This window comes from Manduca sexta, chromosome 20, assembly GCF_014839805.1.
Source record: "Manduca sexta isolate Smith_Timp_Sample1 chromosome 20, JHU_Msex_v1.0, whole genome shotgun sequence".
In the NCBI taxonomy this organism is placed as follows: domain Eukaryota; kingdom Metazoa; phylum Arthropoda; class Insecta; order Lepidoptera; family Sphingidae; genus Manduca; species Manduca sexta.
The window spans coordinates 6,489,713-6,511,324 of NC_051134.1; the positions used below are offsets into that span (position 1 = coordinate 6,489,713).

The window sequence follows — 21,612 nt, forward strand, 5'->3', positions numbered from 1 at the left end:
TAGTAATTAATTAACTGCCTAAAATGTCTTTGTTACATGTCTCACATGCTTTTTTTATAATAATGACATTTCTATAGTTCTAATTTGACATAATCATATCATATCTTAATGAAATGTAATTTTTGAAAGACGACCACCCGATCATGTTGTGTTTGCCTGTTCAATATCACTATTTTTTTCTTTTCTCATGATTGAAAACTATGATTGTAAATGTAGGCGAATGCACGCTGTACGCCGTTATTTAAGTATGAATCTATGTTCTCTTTTATTTGCTATCGCTAATTTTTATTTTTATGCCGCTCCAGGTTTAGTCGATTGGATTTCATCTTATCCCATGTTAACGGTGATGTGCGTGCATTAGCTTATATAACTATTGTGACTATGTACAAGAAAGACTAGGAAAAAAATACAAAAGAAGTACTGAACAATTGATGACAAAAAAGAAAGCCCGGAGTTTCTTTCTGCCTTTCTTCTTCGGGTAGTCATCACTTAGGTAGTTAGTGAAAGGCTGGTCGGTTAGCTAGGCTAGGGCTCATGTCCTCACCGGTGAGGATCGCGACGCGTTACACTTCTATTTCACACTACTTGCCAGCCCGAGCTGGTTACTTCGTACTTTTGTACCTAGTCTTTTGTATAAACTTTATCCCTAATTTAAAATCTCCATAGTTATATAAGTGATTTTAATAGTTGTTTAGAAATAATAATTATTCTTATTCTTTGTTTTGACGTATCATAAGTGCAACTTTGTTCGCCTACGTGATAAATAAAGTATTTTATTTTATTTTATTTTATTTTATTAATGCGTGGATTTTGAAAATTCTTTTTCCGATAGATTTTGGATGAAATACATTTTTGATAAATATGTTAAAAAAAGTCGTCAACTACGCTATTATGGTTCTTATAGACTATGTATGTAAAGAGGAAATGTATGTAGCTGTTTGCTAGATAGCTAGGGCAGCTATTAGTTAATAATCCAAATATCATTTTGCCCGATCCGGAGATCGAATCCGTGACCGCAGCACTGCCGTCGTACCATAATACAACTACGTCAAATAAGCAGTTGGTATTAGTATAGTAACTACCATTTCTCAGATATAATAATATATGACTGAACTAGTCAGACCTGGCAAAAACAAGTCGGTTGATAAGGAAATATAGACATTTCATAAACTTAATTACTTACTGCTATAGTTAATTAATAGTGTAATACAGTCCCAAGAGGATTCACCGGAAAACCATACATTAATTAGAGTTTCAGTATCGCATTTGTACACAGCAGTTGGTGCTGGTAGAACGTCAGTGAAAGGTGAAACGAAAAATGGAGTAAGTTTTATAATTTATCTTCTAACTAGCTACTACCTTTGATTCTATACGTGTAAATGTCCAATGCAGATTTAAAACGTAAGAGATAGCATTAGATGGGAAAGCACTTTAGTGAAAAAAATAGAATCGGATCAGTAGCTTCAAAGATCATCTCTTAAACGCAAACTTGATTTTTATTTAACTTTGCTTTGTTCGTGTCCAATGTTTTGAGTTTCTAATTAATTGTCTACGCATTCGAAGTTCAAGTCCAATCAATGGTCAATTGAATATTGATTCTTTATACAAACGACGTATCTTCTTAGATCAGAATCTTGATACCTGATTCCTTAGTTTGATAAACTCTATGCAGTATCATATAAAAATAGTTATTTAAAGTTCTGAAGTTGGTACTATTTTTGAGTAGACGTACTCCAAATCGTACTAGTAATCTGCTACTCTCCGCATTGTGTTCTGTAACAAAATTTACTACCTACGTTTCTGACATTTTTATAACGTGTTATCTGACATTTGTATTTGTAGGGATGACAGTGGGATTGCTACGGTGTACAATAAAGACTGCTCTCAGAAGCAAAAGAAACGGTGCAAAAAGGCCATTTTGGGTGAGCAGTTTGAAGACTTCACCAAAAACACGTCTCTGCATGGCCTCAGATTCATCACAGAGAGAGAAGCCACGATGGTTGAGAAGTAAGTAGCAGATACTCTTTGTCGCAAATTCATAAATTCGTAACGAAATTTATTTACTGAAGATTGGCACAATTTTGACATAAAACTTCGGCAAGCTAAACAATAGGTACATGTTTTCGAGGATACTATTGAAGAGGTAAACAATACAATGTAAATGATCGCCAATATATACATGGATCATTCGCAGTTTTTTTTTCACTTTTGAATGCATTTATATGTTTAGGGGAATTGATATTTCTTAATAATACCACAGCACACTTTAAGACACTGAGCTCATTTTGCGCAGTCAAACCGTCTACAGTATTTTTTTTTATGTTACTGTAAAATGTAGGTAGGTATTGTAACTTTGATTTTTCTGACGACCAACACCTTAGTCCGCCATAACTATGAAGCCTGTAAAGTCCCCGAAATGTCGGGAGAATAATAAAATATAAACATTACGATAAAATCCGAAAACTAGTTGTATTTAATTCCAATATAATGAATTGGAATTTTTAACAATCGTATGAAATTCAGCTTAATTTCATATAAATAGATAAAAAAGTTGAAATCAGCGAAGGATCACACCCAGATTTTGAAAAAACATTATAGGCAGTTTTTGAAACAGGTTGTATAATAACATCAGTGATATTTTTATAAAGCAATTCAATTAAGACATTATATCTAAAGACTGACTAGGATATGATACTTTTGCTCTTACAGAATGTTTTGGCTGATTTTGTTTTTGGCGAGTATGGGGGTCTGTTTGTACCAGATACGCAACGTGTGGATTAAATGGGACACCAGCCCGGTTATAGTATCTATCAATGAACGGCTAGTTCGAGTGTCTGAGGTAAGATTATGAGAGGTTATTACATTAAATTTGTGTTTTGATACAACTTCCGTTCACATTAACGTAACGGATGAGCAATGTAGATCATCTCGACTTACTATTATGATAATAATTATAACAAAATACCAGCCACCATCCATTGCTGAGCACGGGCCTCCTCTACTATTGAGAGGCGACCTGGGTCTACTACGCTGGCCTAGTAGTTGGCAGACTTCACATACCTTCGAAAACATTCTCAGTATATAGGTTTCTGCATAATGTTTTTCTTCACCTTTTAAACAAACGATAATATTTATTGATAAATAAACAATATACACGTAACTTCGAAAAGTACACAGACGTATAAAAGTGAAAAGTCGGAGGTGTGTGCTTTGGATTTTAAATCTACAGACATCGGTCTTAGGCCTTGGTAGACCAATCCTTTTCCAATGAGCCTACCATGCACTTATATCAAATATAATAAAGAATAATTTTAAAGCTGTCACTTTTTGAATTGAATGATTTAAAATCTTAATATTTGGTCCAGGTGCCGTTTCCTTCGATTACGATATGCCCACAACGGAAGATTTCAAAATACCACAACTACGCAAAACAGAAGCAAACAATTTACGAAAATGTGTCGCAAATGTAAATATTGTATTATATTATAAATGTAATATTTTTGTACTAAAGTCTATAAATTTCTTAGTCGTGGAGTCGCACTCCCTTAAAAATTAGCCTGCAAGAACTGACCTGCAAGATATTCTGATCTCAAGAATGTCTATAGGAATTAGGACACCTCATTGCATTCAATAAAGTCATAACATTTTTTTGCAGAGCGAGACACATAATAATATGTTTTTATTAGATATTATTTATAGGTGGACCATAATAAGCAAATAATTATGTAATTTTATTTTATACTAGATTAATTATTCGTCTCAAATTCTTTCGACAATTAATTGGATTAAATAAATCTGTAAGGAATGGACGGAGGTTTTTAGCCGTTTAGGAATTTGATTTGCTTATTAGCGGTTAAAACTTCACTTTGATATTCACAATTTCGACACGCGGTAGCCGTGTCGGCTGAGCCAAGAACAAGGAACCACATATGTTGAAGCGAGCTAAATGCTTTATAACTTAAAATCTATTTAACATTAACCCATGAAATTGTTTTATTTGAGAAAATCAAGCATGGAAAGGTCAGATTATCCATTGCCAGATTAAACGTTATGATTTGTGACGTTATTGTTGATTTTGAGTAAAATGCTATTAAGTAGTATTTTGTATACCATATTTTGTGCCATTCGATTTGGTACTTATGTTCTACAAAATTTGAACTTGGTAACTATACGTCATTTGGCTCTCGACTCTAACTTTACCGTCATTTCATCCAACTTCCTAACCGGCTGAATTGTTTATTTCTGTAAAATGTATTTCATAAATTCTTTTAGTTCAGACTACAACCGAAAACAATTTGAAGACATCTCACTCATTTGCAATGAAGACACTACTTTCGAAGACATGTCTACAACGTGGTTAGATCGAAACTATTCGGACAGGGACTTGCTGAGACACATCGATGGGGTATAAAAATGGATGCATTTATTAAGATTTTTTTTATTTATTTCTTATTTTTATATGGAGGTTGGTAGGCTGATTGAATTTACCCAATGATATGTAGATATGATTTTTATCTTAGAAAAGTACACAGTGCGATTTCTATCTAGAAAAACAAAATCGTGAGGGCGAAATCGCGAGCACCTCCGAGTTACCTGTAAAGTATAAAGCCTGCGGGGAATCAATATCATAAATCTACTATCTGATTTATAGGTGTTTTTAATCAGTATCACCCCGCAGTCTCGAATTCGTTTCAAATATGACGATAGGCTTGCTCCCCTATCATATCGTATGGCGGAACACACAGGAAACAAATAGATGACCTGGTTGTTTAAATCTATCTATGCACGACGTATTTCATTTTTTCCTTGACCAAACTATTTTATTACAGGCAATGAATACGCATCGCCTGATGCTGAATTTCATGTCGGAGTGCAAATGGCGCCATGAAATATTACAGTGTTCCGATATTTTGAACGGAGTGTACACACAAGAAGGCTTGTGTTTCAACTTTAACGGATTAGCCGCGGATGATTTATTTCGAACGAAGCAGTGAGTAGTCATTTTATAGCTAACTAGGTTTCGTTCGTGGTTTCGCCTGATTATTCAATTTTCCTATCCTCAATACTTAGAAGTAAAATAGAATAATCCTCGAAATATTATAATTTAATTTTAACTCATATTTTACAAATAATTGATTGCCATAACTTAAAAAAAAGCTTATTCGTATTTTAATTAAAAATATAAATTATAATTAGTACGGTCTTAAACAAAGCATAATCAAAAATTATTATTAAACATATTTTTTTCTGATCAAAACAATGATTATTTCGTTACTTGAGGATAAGAAACTAGTTTTATTAAATATAAAGGTTAAGTTCTTCTCAAATAATAAAATTTTCAGGATACATAAGAATTACAGTTATATTCAAAGAAGGAAACCTCTAAAGAAATGGAGCCTGGAGGGCGGATACGAGGACGAATCCTTTAGTACATATCCTAGGCGGGGACGGGTGAGCTTCTTGTCTTAATATTACTGTGTTGTTCCTAGCACCTCTCGTGTGAGACAGTGATGATATGGCCGGAATATTCATGGATTTTTCTTAGCGCACTCGACGATAAGCCATTTTTTTTTAATTGCTTTTGTGTGACTAGACGAGTCTATCTTTTGGCTGTTCGTAAGTGATACGGCTACCCATAAACAGTAGCAACATCATCCAGACTTTTGAATTAAAAACAACTTTGTGCACAGCGGTCGTCACCCTGAGCCGTACGATGTTAAGTCTCATGAGGCCCAATTACTACACTGGGTAGAAAATCCTTTAAACCGGAATACAGCAGTGCATGCACTGCTGCTTGGCGACAGAAATAGACATTGCGCTAGTTTATATCCAGTGATGATCCCGTGAATACGATCTACCACCAGTGATGATTTATTGTTTGATTGTTATCAAGCTTTTGGAGTATGGAAACCACGTCATGCATCATACCTATAGATTACAATCTACATCTGCTTTGTTTCACAAAAAAACGCTAAAAGGAAGTCAAAAACGATCCAGTCGTGTCCATCCGCCCGGCTGCCGTTTCGTCAAGGGCTACTGTATTTATGGTATCTAATTAAAAGTGGTAAAAATGGACATCAGTTTCTTCCCTAGCATGAAAAGACCGATTCGAAACATCCAATGAAACAAATCAACATGAAGGAGTCTTTTATAGTATTTTATAAAGTCGGTGAAGTTATCGGCGGTTCATAATTTTTCAAAAGTCGTCAACTTTCTAAAGGCTATGATCAGTAACCACTTACAATCAGGTGTCTTGTTTGTTTGTCTGATCTTCAAAAGGAAAAAACTATCTTTTCTACCGGTATGACAAAACATTACATCGAACCTAATGGTAAGTATAATTTACTTTTAAAATGTCAATCATCGCAAACGGCTTTTCTCCGTGGACGCTAGGGTTTCGCCGCGATTTATTTGGAGCTACACCTGAAATCCACCATACCAGCGATCTGCTTGTGTTCTTGATTCATTACTATAAAAATATTATATTCTTCAGCAAAACGGAGCCGAGCCAGATCTAGTCATTCTATTCATCGAGGATAGAAGTCAACTAGACGAGGAATGTAATTCAGTCTACTCAGGACAAAAGGTCAGTTTGAAACAATTGAATCTGCCTACTTAACGCGCCACGTACAAGTAATTTGTCTACAGAATGAATGACCGGATCAAGCAAAATAGTATTATTACATTAATGTAGAAAATAAATGTGGTGCCATACTTTATTGTGAAGTTTCGTGTGGTGTGTGAGATTAATGGAGATAAGAAGGAAATAAGAAAAGGATATGATGTTCGAACATCTTATCCTTCGTCATTCTATCCTAATTCTTATTTTCGTTCTTTAAGGTCGACAGAGAAACCACGAACTATATTATTAGCTGGGATCATGAATTATTATGATATTTTATACAGGTATACGTGCAGCACCCCGCGGATATGCCGCAGTCATCTCTCTACTACTACGCCATGCCCCCGGACCAAACTTCCTCTTTTGCTCTCAAATACAGTCTTGTGGCAACGTCAGATGAGGTCAAAGACTATACCCCCGAAATGTGAGTGGTGGAGCTGTTTAATCAGGTGTTTACAATTATTGGTGTTGGTAGACGATCTGTCTTACTAGAATACCATATAAATAAGTTCTGTTATATCTTGGCTTCTAAAGTATAATCTAACATGGCAGAGAAAAATAAATGAAAATTATTTAATTTATTACTTAGCTCTTGAATATTAAGTTTTTCCCTTTTTACGGTCTTCAAATGCGGTGATGATGTGAAAGCAGGCAAGTGTCTCAAATATGTTGGACCAAATGGATCAAAAAATAATAAATAATGTTTACGTCTTTGGAATAGTTCAAGTTTAATACAGCACCAATACTTGGTAGTTTGAACCTGAGTGAATAAGGATTTGGGAAATTATTTTTGTTGTTGCGCATAATAAATATGATGCATAGTGCATAATACCAATATATTATAATACCAACTGAAGATTCTAAAGAAACGTATTTAAATGTTGCAGACGGCACTGCTACTTCCCCGGGGAGCGGTATCTTCGCTATTTCAAAGTATACACGGAGAACAACTGTAGGCTCGAGTGTTTGTCTAACTACACATACAACATGTGCGGCTGCGTGGGTTTCTATATGCCTCGTAAGTATACATAAAAGGAAGTTAACGGGTATTTTTTAGTTTTCTGTTACTTTAATTGTTGTATTATTTTCATTGTAGATAACACCAGTAATAGGATCTGCACCATACAAAGCAAACCTTGTATGGAATCAGTAATAGGCAAGTAAAATTAATTTTTGTCCGATTTTTGAGTGATTGTGCAAAACATTTTCAACGGTTTAAAACATTATTTATCTCATTAATAAGTATTATTTACAGAAAAAATTGCGGAAACAGAGACGGCGGATATCAGCGCGAGAATGTGTAACTGTTTACCTGCTTGCAACTCCGTCGAATATGATGCCGAGGTTTTAAAGACAAAGTTTAATATCAAACAACACTTAATGAATAGGAGGAACCAACAATCTGCCGAGTATTGGAAGAAGTAATTTATAATTACTTTTATTTTTATTGTATCTGCTTACTAAAGACACATAACTAAATTAAAGCAGAGACATAATGTAGGCCGTAGATTCAGATTATGGAAGTAGTGATTTGAAGACAAAGTTAGATATCAAACGTTACTTACTAATCAATAAAAGCGAGGCTTCTACTTCGCATAGGGAGAAGTTATTTACCTTTTTTGTTATTTTTAAATTAACCATGGACTATAGTACCTTACCTAGGTAGGTAGGAGTAGGTAATCAAGGTGCACCGTGGAGTCAGATTATGAAAATAGTGATAACAGCATTATAACGTACATACGGATACGTGTATACATATATGTATATAAGAGAACTCCGGGCTATAGGATAACATTAGATCTATTAATATTCTTTGATACTTTGGCCAATAACGTGAATGCATGGCCGAGCATTTCCCATGATTTCAATCTCATTGCTCTTTAAGGAACTGTTCACAAATAAATGAACGTTTTCCAGTAAATTGTCTTGCTTTTAAATCATTTCAATGATTAAGGCGTATAAAAATTTCTCGTTGTGTCATCTGATGATTGTGCCAATTTTTCTTGACAAAAGTCTTCATTAACCATGGCGTCTAATTCTGAATACCACATTTATACCTTTTCTTCGCAATGCTAGCATTTGTAACAACTACCCTTGTTGAAATTTCAAAACTCTTCAAAATATTCGCTTATAGTAGCGTCACTATAAGTGTTTAAGATTGCTTCTGGTAGGTTATTTGGATCCACCTGGATAGCGACCACTTTGCACAAGGTGTAAAACCCGCCATAATGGCCACCTCGACCTGTTTTGCTTTATCCAGTTTCAAACAGAGAAGCATGATTGAGTCGACTGGCAACGGATAATCATTTCTCGACAGTTGACACTCTAACTGGACTTTATTCTACTTACGATCAGATGCAGCGAGGGCACATTGGCGTACCCATGCAAAAAATTACGAGCTACAGCTTTAGATATCTTCGTATTAGAGAGATAATATGTCTCGTTTATCGATATTTAAAAAAAAATATCTTTACGATCCAGTCACATATCAATTTATTCTTCAATGAGGTTTTGTTAAATAGATATCCAAGATTATTGAGCTGATACATTATATATTATTACTTATCGTTTACGCCATATTATATACAAGAAAACGTTTATTCATAATAAAAAAAAATATATACTTCACAGTTGCTCGTTTTCAAAACTGGAGGTGTATTTCAAGAGCCCTCGCTTCGTGTCCATGCGCCGCTCGGAGCTGTTCGGTCTGACCGACTTCATCGCCAACTGCGGAGGGCTGCTGGGCTTGTTCTTAGGGTTCTCCTTCCTCAGCCTCGCCGAGATCTTCTATTACATGACCCTCAGGTATTTTCTAGTGTTATCTAACTATAGCGCATTAGTATGGTCGAACAATATAACAAACGTTAGTTAATAGCTTATTAGTATGAAAAGTATAGGGATTTTGCGTTGTTGTATCTCATTTTATCAAATTTAGATTCTAAACTACGTAGAGAATTCGATTCATACAATATAACAAACTGACTAACGTTTGTTATATTGAACGTTGGGATAAAATTATAACATAAATAAAACGCGATAAAATTCCTAAAATAGTTTTATTTGAATTTATAATATTCGCGTAAACATAAGAAATCGTTATATTTTCAGACTTTGGTGCGTTTTCAAGAGTGATTTGAACAAGGCGAACCAGTAAAATAGCTAAAAGATGTCTACTCTTCGAATTGGTTTTAGTAGAAGCTATGGGTTAAAAAGTTTCGATGAAATTTGGTATGGATATAGTTTGAGACCCTAGGAAGGACATGGGCTACTTTTTATCCTGGAAGAATGTATGGCGGAACTTTTATCCCAAGAAACTTTAAAGCTTGTTAATAATAATTTCGAGTACCTCCCCAACTTTTCTTGTATATAAAATATTCACACTTAGTTACGATAAATTTAATATTGTAATAATAAGTATAATTTAAATGAAATTTTATCGATGGGTGTTTTCGGACAGAAATTTGTATTCTACCTTGCACAACACTTTTGGGAGTTTGATTATGGGTTATCGGAGCACATAACCACAGCTTGTTTTTCAATATGACATTAAAAATATTTTTTTAAAACTAAATTATTTTTTATTTATTTTTACCTATGTCAGTAACTGAGGCTTATAACTCTTACAAACCATTCGTGTATAGATGTAGTCAAAGGATAGCTTCCTGCATTATATAATCAAAATTAAACCGATTTCAAAAGTCTCAAATCGCAAACTAAGCCAGGTGCTTGTTTTGCAACCGACGTTAATATCTATAATTTCCGAAGTATAATGGGCTTTAAATATTAATCAATAAGAGTAAGGATCTGAGCCACTGCTACTTGCTAGGTTAAGTTAGTCCATTCATCATCATTAAGCACGTGAAGTCCATGGCCGAACATAAGCATCCCCTAAAGATTTCCAAATAAACCTTTCAAAAGCGGCCTTAATTCTATATTTTCTATTATTTTCTTACCTTTATTAAGTCGTCTGTCCACGCTACGCTTGCTAGTACGAGGTCTCTAGTTCAGTCATGCTGTAGACAAATATATGTAAAGTAGAGTTAGAACTCAGTGGTACAGCGCCTAGAAATACGGCAACATAATAGGTAGGAACAAATGATGCGTTAGCCTTTCTCTAAAATATACCCTTAAGATAATAATACAATAAAGAGTATCAGATCAGAGATGAGTCGTCAAAGGTCTCTGAATCCGTTTTAAATAAGATTTAGAGAGGGACGCGATAAACTTTTCTATAAACTTATTCGTGGAATTTAATCAACATAGGACACTAGACAAAAATTGTATACGAATTATATGCCTATAATCACCGATTTAAATCGCAGCTTTTCAGGCAAGAGGTACCTCTACGAACCAGAAGTGGAGTAAAATTATAAAAAATGGAAACACTTCTTCATCCCACACGTTTTTAAGGGCTCCTCGCTAAAAATTAATCATACTTTAAAATACTTTATTTTGAGACAGTGTCTTAGCAAACAAGTGTCGTAAAATTTATATTCGCCCGCAAATATTTGTAGGAGAATTATAATGTAGCAGAAAAATAATTTTGCCGATAGTTGACCATATTGATTATCGTGATGAAAATAGGTTTACTATGTCATAAATAACAAAATTAATTCAATACGGAGTCGTAAATGAAGGCTCACATTATCCCTCGTGTGTTAGGGCCAATATGAATTATGAATAGGGAGTGTCTTCCCCCCCGAGAGGTATCATGGCTAGTTATTATACCAAGCGTAGTTTTAATTTCGGTTCGCATGTAAGCAAACCTTACCCTGGTTTGCTTACATGCGAACCGAAATTAAAATTTGAAAATATGTCCGATGTTATTATCAGAATTCCCAGTATCTTATTATTTAATGTCAGCCTTCATCAGTGGGCATATGGTACTTATACTTGTTATAATTATTGTAAACTTTTGTCATCGAATACTAGCTTGTTATTTGGTTGCCTACGCAGGATGAGTAGTATTAGAATACCCAGAACTTTAGATAAACAATATGATGTCGCCAAGACTCTATCAATTTTTTGCTGCCGAGAAACAGTACATTAGCGATGACGATAGCATATTGGATGTGGAACAGACTGTCGAGACGAAAATTCGTAGGTGCCTCTTACTTTTCTAAAGTTATATGTGTGTTCTTTGCGAAGGATCGTTTGTTCGATGAAGGAAAACATAGTGAACCTGCATATCTGAGAAGTTCTCTATAAGAATTTCGAGGGTATGTCACTCTCCCAACCCGCATTAGGCTAGTGTGGTGGACTATGGCTTTAACCCCTTTAGTAGTAGAGAACTCAGCATTCATTTCAGCCGGGAATTGTCCACTGCTGGACATAGGTCTCCCCCATTGAGTGCCATAGGGACTGGTTCTGGGCCGCCCTCATCCATCGGACTCCGGCGAGCCTCACCAGGTCGTCAGTCCATCTCTTGCCTACTCAGCATTGTGACAGTATAATACTCGGCTGATGTTATTATAGATGAAGATTAAATTGTAAAAGCAACTGGCATTGTGCTCAGTGCCAATAGTGTTATTCGGTTAATATTTGATACTAGCTTCCGCCCGCAGCTTCGCCCGCGTGGATTTCGGACTTCAAAAATGGAGGAGGTGCTCAATTTGTCGAGATGTTTTTTTATTGTATGGTGGTATGCAGGCGGTCTGATTGTCCGGTAAGGGTCTGATGATGGGATCCTGTTGAAATCGAAGGAAGCATATAGCATGATTCAGTATTCATGCGTGATGGCTTATTATTAGCGTATTTCAAGTATAGCTTTGGTGTTTCTATACCGATTTCTATGATTCTTTTTTATGGAATATTTAATAATGTTAACTTTTTTAATTAGGGATGACTGAGAGTGTTATAAACGTAAGAGTAGACAAATATAATGAGAAAGCTTCGAACTGCTAAGCTATCGGGAGTTACACGTCTTATTGTGAGTCAACCATAAAAGATAGACACATGCTGTCGTGGGATATTTTTTATATAATTTTAAGGAGAACATTTCCGTCATATATGATTTCTGTGTAGCTTTAACCATTAAGGTTGCACACGCGACTGAAGCTTAAAAAATGGAGTAACTTCTCCCGTTTTCCCAACATTTCCCTTCACTGCTCTGCTCTTATTAATTGTAGTGTGATGAAAAGTATACTATAACCAGCTCAGGAGTATGAAAAATAATTGTACCAAGTTTCGTTAAAATCCGTCGAGTAGTTTTTGTTTCTATAACGGTTATACAGACAGACAGACAGACAAACAAAGAATTTACTAATTGCATTTTTGGCATCAGTATCGATCCCTAATCACCCCCTGATAGTTATTTTGTAAATATATTTCATGTACAGAATTGACCTCTCTACAGATTTATTATAAGTATAGATATACGTCTGCGCGCTACCTACCTACCTACCTAGTAGTTTAGACTATAAAATAGTGATGTCAAATTTGGTTGGTTGATAAGCGGAAATTTACATTTCATACACATCTTTATTTAGTGCCATAGTAAATTAGAAGGGTTATATGGTCCCAAGAGGATACAAGAAAATAATACCTTAATTATAGCTTTAGTATCGCATTTGTACACAGCATATCGTGCTAGTAGGACGTTGGTGATAGGTGGTGCGAAAAATGGAGTGAGTTTTAAAATTTATTTAACTAGTGTTTGTTCATGGTTCCGATCATGGCAATTCTAAAACTTAGAAGATAACACTCAAAAATAATCTAGCTTTCTATCTATTAGAGAATTTTCACATCATTGTTTCAGAGATCACTTCATTCAAACTAAATTTTTACTTAACTGTGTTTTGTGCTCCTTATTAATATTTACGTCATATCCAATGTCTTGGATTTCTAATTAATTGTCATTTTCATAATCAACGTCCGAATAATCGTCAATAGTGACATTCATATCGGTTTACAGGTTTATTAATCCCATGTCACACCCTCACGTGCGATTAATAGCGATATAATTATATGAGTATATGTTATAACAGTACGCATATGAAGTAGAGACGTATATACAATATTGTTTTTCAGTACTCACTTCGAACCACCTTTTACTTCTTTAGGGGAAGAAAAAAAAATATCGTCTTTATTTCTTTTGATACCTGAGTTCAAGATGGCGAATTCTATGCAGTACTTTGCAATAAGAGTTATTCAAAGTTCTTCTTTTAGGGTACAATTAGTAAATAAGCATGTTCCTAATCAGGCTAGCAATTTACTCGTCTCCACCTTTTGTCCTATAAATATTCGACTACGTTACTTCCATTTTTATTTGATGTTAATTTTTTTATTTATAGGATTGAAGATGAGATTCCTACGGTGTATGACAAAGACTGTTCTAGGAAGCAAAAGAAACGCCAAAAAGTCCTTGTAGATGAGCTACAAGACTTCGCCAGAAACACGACTTTGCATGGTCTTAGATACATCACGGAGAAAGGAGTGTCTGTTGTTGAGAAGTAAGTTACAAATATGCTGTTTGTCTCAAACTTTGCGAAGCCGAAACTTGGAAACAACTGAAAATATTGAGGTAATTTATATGATGTTAGCGATAGAGCATATTTTGTATGCGTCCGGATAGCAATCACCGTATACGGTGTTAAACCCCTCCACAGTAACCCACTTTTGTTTGTCGCGTTCTGGGATCAGTCTTAGTATATCCGGTTTAAACAGGTGAGTATAATTATGTCGACTGGTGAGATCGACCGTCATTTTTACGTCACTTCGCTTACCATCTGGTACTGTGAGGTCACTTTAACCTAGTCATATACTTTGTATAAAGTATATAGATAGAGGGACATTTATCCCCAAACACCTTTTCACGCTAGTGGATCCGCGAAAAGATTTAAGACATTTTATAATACATAGGAAGAAATACATATGTCGCCAAACTATTAACAAGTTCGATGATACACCTAAAGTAAATATATTTATGTAGGACTGAAATATTTCACCAATTTTTTTTACTACGGATTGATTTTTCCTGGAGATTATAATATTTCTGCTTATAATATGATTTGACTCGTCAGCCACTAGTTGAACTAAGTAATGATAATAGACAAGAGACTCACACCTGTGCGTTCAATAGTCGAGCAATGAAGAAGAATACCAAGAACCTTACACTCGAAGTAGTATGGAGTTGGAGCCATCCTAACACAACACCCTTGATGAGTGCGCAAATAGTAAAAGTATTTCGAGAAACACTTCTTTCAAAGTTGTTGCTTCAAAAGGTTTATGAAGTATTGTCTTTCTCAGAATATTTTGGCTGATCCTGTTCTTGTTGAGCGTCTCCATCTGTTCGTATCAGATTCGTAACGTTTGGATTAAGTGGGGGAACACTCCGGTCATTGTCTCCATCAATGAACGCTTAGTGCCCGTGTCTGAGGTAAGATTTAATGAGGTTTTTGTGTTTGTACAACTAGCAGACTTTTTCTAGCTTATAAATAACATGTCGTCATTATCATGACCTAACCTAATAGTTTAATGTCCACTGGTTGGTCGCGGCGCTATCATGGCCAGCAAGATGTCACACTTGTTGGTAGATAAGTTGTGCATGCTTCGTCAGCGTCGCGTGCAGTGGAAACACATTTTAGATATTAAATACAAATTGAAAAATTCAATGTTTTATTATGATCCTAGCCATTTGTTGACGGTTGAATACAATCATGACACGGCTATCTCGATACGAAATACTTTCAGCTACCAATTAATTTATATTCCTACTCCAAATATGATTTTTCATAATTTTTTTTCAGGTTCCCTTTCCTTCGGTAACGATATGCCCACAGTCGAAGATTTCAAAATTTGATTATGATTATAGCAAAGAGAAAGAAAAAATAAGTATAGTACATAAGGATATTTCGAACATGTAAGTATTTTATCAATTCTAATTTTTATGACTCTATAAATTTGGACTAGCTTTCTTTAATTTCTCTGGACTGTGGTGTTTGGATTCATGCAAATCTCTAGAAAACCTCGCGTACCCTGCTATGTAGACATATTCTATTATTCACTAAACAATATAAAACATATTATTATTCTCGAGTAACTTGTTACTTAAATAAATGTCAATAATTTTTTTCAATATAGTTCATTGTTAGATCACTTTTTTAGAAATTATTTCTCTTTAAATAGTCTAAGCATCTACAATTTAAGGACCCCTTTATTTTCGTATAATGTATTTTTTTTATTTTTTAGGTCAATCGAAGCCAGGAAAAAGTTCGAAGATGTCTCAGTTATTTGTACCAAATTCAATTACATCGTTCATTCCCTCTTTAGGATGTTAAATCGAAACTATTCTGATGAACTCGTGCAAAATCTTGATGAGGTATTCTCTTGTTGAAATTTTATGGTCATCATTGACCTCTAAATAGTTTTTGAGGATTCCGAAACAAAAGGAAAGTTCTTTAAATAAATTTTAAAATATTTTGATCCAACGTACAATTAAAATTACAAAAACCGAATATTTTGATTTTCTCCTAATCGTGTATCTTAACTAGAACATCTCGACGTAAAGCTGATGTAATTTTTCTCTAGATTAGTAATACTAGTCACGGGAGTTTAGACGTAGGACATTCAAAGAATCACTAAATAGCCGCCCTTTTTTGACCATTCTAAATATTCTGCTTGCCTGATAGTGAGCAACACGACCGCCCACAAACAGTAGCAACACCATACAGAATTTGAATTTTGAGTTGAGGTCTTATAATGCCCAGTATTTACGCTGGCTATAATGATCTTCACATTAGAAAATAATAGTGTCTCCACACTAATGCCTGTCGAAAGGCATAGACAAAGCGCAGTGGCGATAGGTTAAATTTACGTTAATTTAGAATATACGTACTACTATGCATGAATGCGGTCTGAAGGTCTCTCTAATGATAATTAGATCAACAAAGAAGGAAGCCGACAGGAATCGGGTTATATGGATCCTTTGCTATTGCTGCCCTTGTACATAGTCCCCCCCCCCCCCAATACGAATAATAATAAATATAATAATATCAGCCCTGTATTATATACTTGCCCACTGCTGAGCACGGGCCTCCTCTACTACTGAGAGGGATTAGGCCTTAGTCCACCACGGTGGCCTAGTGCGGATTGGTAGACTTCACACACCTTCGAAATTCCCATAGAGAACTTCTCAGATGTGCAGGTTTCCTCACGATGTTTTCCTTCACCGTTAAAGCGAACTATAAATTCACAAATAATACACACATGATTTTTTAGAAAAGTCAGAGGTGTGTGCCCTTGGGATTTGAATCCGCGGACATTCGTCTCGCAGTCCGTTCCACACCCAACTAGGCTATCGCCGCTTTTACATTAATATAGGTATACGAAACCCTACATTAAATGTAGATAAATTGTACTAATATTAAATTACAGGCGACAGAAATACATAATGTAATGCTGATGAACTCTAGTGCTTGCATGTGGCGCATGGAGTCGATACCCTGCTACGAGATTTTTAATAAAGTTTACACCCAAGAAGGCATTTGCTTTAATTTTAACGCACTGGCCGCGGAGGATATATTCCGCACGAAACAGTAAGTATTTTTATTTTTAACATAAATACATACTACTAACAGTCTAAAAACAATATCACAAATCTTGCATACATGACAATATGTAAGAATACAACTATAAAATCTCACTCTATTTTTTAATAAGTCTGTACACTACTTTTAATATCAACGTATTTTTTATTTCTTCTCTCCTAATTATAATAATTATAATCATACTTCACATGTTTGTGATTACAGATTGCAGAATAATTACAGTTACTTAAATACGACAAAACTTCTCAATAAATGGTCAATGGAAGGCGGATACGAGGACGATTCCACTGAAGATCCGTATCCTAGGCGAGGACGGGTAAGTTCTGGAAATTTTTGATAAATGAAACCTGTTGCCTTCTCGGGGAGGTCCAGTTCGTCCAACAGTTTTGGAATGGAATGAAACAGTAGATTTTTCTTACACGATTTGCGCCGAATTGCTTCTTAAGAGATGTCAGTAACCCAAAATAAAATACATATTATGCTGAGCCAAGCCTTTTGTCCCAAACTAATAGTATAACGTACCTAATTTAAATTGAATATTGTATTGTATGATTTTGTGTGTTGGACATTGTAATTGGCATACAGTTATTTAACCTAATTTGTAGAATCCACAGTAAGGACCCCAAATATTAAAAAAAAATATTGGCAGTTACAATAAGTGAATAGGGGTTGTCTAAACACTAACCACACTTTCGTCTACTTTTCCGCCAAGCAATAGTGTTCTAGTAGCTGTTTTTGATGTTGCTATTGTTTACGATAAAGTAAGCGACTTGTTTATCTCGGCACTTATTGGCATAAATAATAAATTTTCAGGAAAACGGCGCCTACCTCGATCTTGTTATCACAATGGTGGATGATAAATATAATCTTGACAAAGCGTGTAACTCACTCTATTCGGGATATAAGGTCAGTCTTAGATATAAAAAATGTGGTTGCATAGTATACTTTTCAGTCTATTCGGACTAATCTATACATATTATAAAACAAAGTCCGCTTTTCTGTGTCTATATGTTATCGATTTTTTTCAGAATTGACTGGATGGATTTTTATGAAATTTGGTATGGAGATAGTTTAGGATCCTGGGAAGGCTATAGGATACTTTTTATTCCGGGAAAATATATAGGAGGACTTTTATCCCCGAAAACTTCATCACGTGGGCGAAGCCGCGAGCAAAAGGTAGTCTATAAACTGATAAAAAATAAGAAAAGTGAAATCGGGATTTTTGGTGAAAATATTCGTTTTCCATGGATGATAATTAGCATAATTTTAAACGAAATAAAGACGATTATGTGGTTACATTTATGCAATATCAAAATAACCCTGTATATACAAACATTTTATCCAGGTATACGTGCATCATCCTATGGATATGCCGCAGTCATCTCTCTACTACTACGCGATGCTACCGGAGCAAACTTCCTCTCTTGCTCTCAAGTTTAACTTGGTGACGTCATCAGATGAGATCCAATACTATTCTCCGGAAGTGTGAGTTGTAGATCTATTTACAGTGTCAGATAATAGCATGTCAAACACCCCTCAGTCGTAATGTTATTAGAACTGATTTTGAGAGAATACTTCATACACAAAAGTTCCTGCCTTTTGGATTCCTTGGTTGATTCATGTTGCTAATTGACATGATAATAAGAGTGTAAATAAAAATTTATAAAACTAAATGTTGTAGACGACACTGCTACTTCCCCGGGGAGCGGTATCTCCGCTATTTTCAAATATACACCGAGAATAACTGCAGGCTCGAGTGTCTGTCCAACTACACATACAACATGTGCGGCTGCGTGGGTTACTATATGCCTTGTGAGTAATGATAGACTTAATATAAAAATAGTTGACATTTTATGATTACAAAATATAATGGTTGCTTTAACGGTGAAGAAAAACGTTTGGAGAAATTAAACAAACAGGTTTCCTCACGATGTTTTCCTTTACTAATAAAGCAAGCAAATCATAAAGATACAGACATCATTTTAAAAAAGTCAGCGGTGTGTGCTCTTGGGATTTGAACCTGCTAACATTCCTCTCGGCAGTCCGTTCTACACCCAACTAGGCTGTCGCTGCTTGTATATAATACAGGGCTGATGTTATTATTATTGATGTAATGGTTGTATGTTATAGATAATGCCAGTGACAAGATATGCACTATTCAAAGCAGACAGTGCATGGAATCGGTAGAAGGTAAGTCAAAATCGACCACTTACCTGTTTTAGCTTGTGTCTTCTTTTCTTTTATGCTAGAGGCTTATACAATTGATTTCAACAGAAATATTGGCGAAGAGAGAGACGGGGGACATCAGCTCAAGACTGTGCAAATGCTTTCCTGCTTGCAACAACATCGAATATGACGCAGAGATCACGAAAGCAGAGTTAAATGTCAATCGCTTCTTATCCAGCGAAGACTCGGACACTTCAGTTTGGGATTATAGAAAGTAAATACACAATAAATTGTTATTTTAATTGATATACCACAAAAAGGGGTACAAAGGATTAGATGAAACAAAATATATACCGATAATTGAAACGAAACCATTTTAATTTAAATACAAAGTTGTCTTGTATAAGTAACAATAATTAAACATCTTATGATGTCAAGTATGAAATATCTTTTGTCAAGGAAAAACATCTTTAGATATATGGCAATAAAAAACCAGTGCTATGTTTAGGAGTTTTCAAGGGAAAATAATAAAATTTTAGTTCCATTTCTGTATGTACAAATCAATTTTGTTCTACAGCTACACGTTTTCGAGGCTGGAGATGTATTTCAAGAGCCCTCGCTTCGTCTCCATGCGCCGCTCGGAGCTGTTCGGTCTGACCGACTTCATCGCCAACTGCGGAGGGCTGCTAGGCTTGTTCCTAGGGTTCTCCTTCCTCAGCCTCGTCGAGATCATCTACTTCCTGACCCTCAGGTATTGTCTACTGTAACCACAGCATTAGTAGGTTCGAACAACACAACAAAATCTTTATAAATAGCTACATCTAGTATACAATATTACGTGCAAAATCAAGCCAACCGTTATAAAAACAATTGTAGACAATTTTTAAGAAAATTTAAACAAATTAGTTTTACTTGCATTAAAGGTCATGGTGAATTCTAATCGTATTTTTTTCAGGCTTTGGTGTAATTTTAAGCGCGATTTGAAAAAAGAAAAACAGAAAAATATTATAAAAAACATGAAAGATATTCAGGCTTCATAGAAAGGACGTTCCAGAATACATTGATTTTTATGCTTACGCGAATATTCGACATTGAAATAAATTTTTAATTTTTACTCCCAACTTTTTGAAGACTTTACAGACTTTATATTCACGTGGCAGACTGGAGTCTAGGTTGCCCGAAAAGTTACGATATAATTGTAATATCTAGCTCATCCACAGTGGGTAAGTATCTGAGTACGTATGTCTGTAGTTACTCACTACTCACCTAACTATAAAATTCCTCAAAACTGTATTTTCATTTTTTTTTATATATAATGTTTAATAATAAGTTTCATTTACTGTAAATTATATTTACCACCCAATCTGTGGCCAATAAATGTTTTTTTCTTTCTTTCTCTATTTTAGAATTAAGAAAAATTGTACTGAATTAAAAAATAAAAGTTATTAACGGTCTGCTTTGACGCAGAAGCTTTATACAGCTCACAGTGCTAAAGTAAATATTTGTTTTCTCATTTTAACTATACAAGGATGACAGCATCTATGTTATGTCTTAAGAGTATTATCTTTAAATCGTAAATTGTGACAAAATATTACACAAATAACAATATATTAGCAACCATGAGGTAAACAGACTGAACTGTGTGCCTAGGGTCGCGCACAAGAATTGCCTCGGAGGGAGGTTTTATTTGTTAGGATTAGAAAAAAAATATATAACTTCTATACATTTGTTACTAAATTTGATTGCCAAGGCGTTCCAAGATATCGTTTCGATAAAGACAAAGCAGTGCCATGTAGTAGTAGCTAGTTGATCAAATGTTAGCGACCCGTCTGCGCCTCGCGTCGCAGCCCATCCATCATAGTCACGAATGATTGATATCAGTTTTTCAACGGGCCCATTGTCGGAGCATGAATATTTCAGCACTACAACAATAGCCAGCGAAAATTCAACTCCATAACCGCAAGTTAACGCCCAAATTCCTTTGTATTTTGCACTTGATGGCATGCAAGGGACAGTCGACTCCACGGCTCAGGAATTGAGTTGTTTATCGCACGTAGATAGGTCGTTTAAGTAGTTTGCACACAATGAAATGACGCGACTTTCTGAACGTTTTTGCCTTACCATTGATGGATAAGAGTCGTTTGTTAATTCCCTATTGATGGCACACTACGGTTACGCGACACCGGCAGATGTGGCTCGCTTGCTTTTCGTTAGCTTTATTTATATACGAGCTCCATATTGTTTATCTGTTATTACTTGATTTAGGTGAGGATTAGG

At 35.2% G+C, this 21,612-nt stretch overlaps 2 protein-coding genes across 2 annotated transcripts; both read left to right on the forward strand.

Moving 5' to 3' along the window:
• The first annotated feature begins 1,273 nt into the window (after positions 1-1,273).
• LOC115452711 (pickpocket protein 28) lies at positions 1,274-9,869 on the forward strand. Its single transcript, XM_030181301.2, has 14 exons — positions 1,274-1,323; positions 1,843-2,007; positions 2,710-2,839; positions 3,366-3,466; positions 4,273-4,405; positions 4,830-4,990; positions 5,343-5,451; positions 6,494-6,586; positions 6,907-7,046; positions 7,510-7,640; positions 7,719-7,778; positions 7,878-8,043; positions 9,254-9,427; positions 9,731-9,869. The coding sequence occupies exons 1-14, from the start codon at positions 1,319-1,321 to the stop codon at positions 9,774-9,776; spliced, it is 1,614 nt and encodes a 537-aa protein (XP_030037161.1). The 5' UTR covers positions 1,274-1,318; the 3' UTR covers positions 9,777-9,869.
• A 3,374-nt stretch (positions 9,870-13,243) lies between these two features.
• Positions 13,244-20,102, forward strand: LOC115452710 (pickpocket protein 28). Its single transcript, XM_037440776.1, has 14 exons — positions 13,244-13,248; positions 13,536-13,563; positions 13,829-14,073; positions 14,870-14,999; positions 15,370-15,482; positions 15,812-15,941; positions 16,997-17,157; positions 17,374-17,485; positions 17,983-18,075; positions 18,515-18,654; positions 18,851-18,981; positions 19,300-19,359; positions 19,444-19,609; positions 19,913-20,102. Exons 1-14 carry the CDS (start codon positions 13,244-13,246, stop codon positions 20,100-20,102), a joined length of 1,704 nt encoding a protein of 567 aa, XP_037296673.1.
• Positions 20,103-21,612: the final 1,510 nt, after the last annotated feature.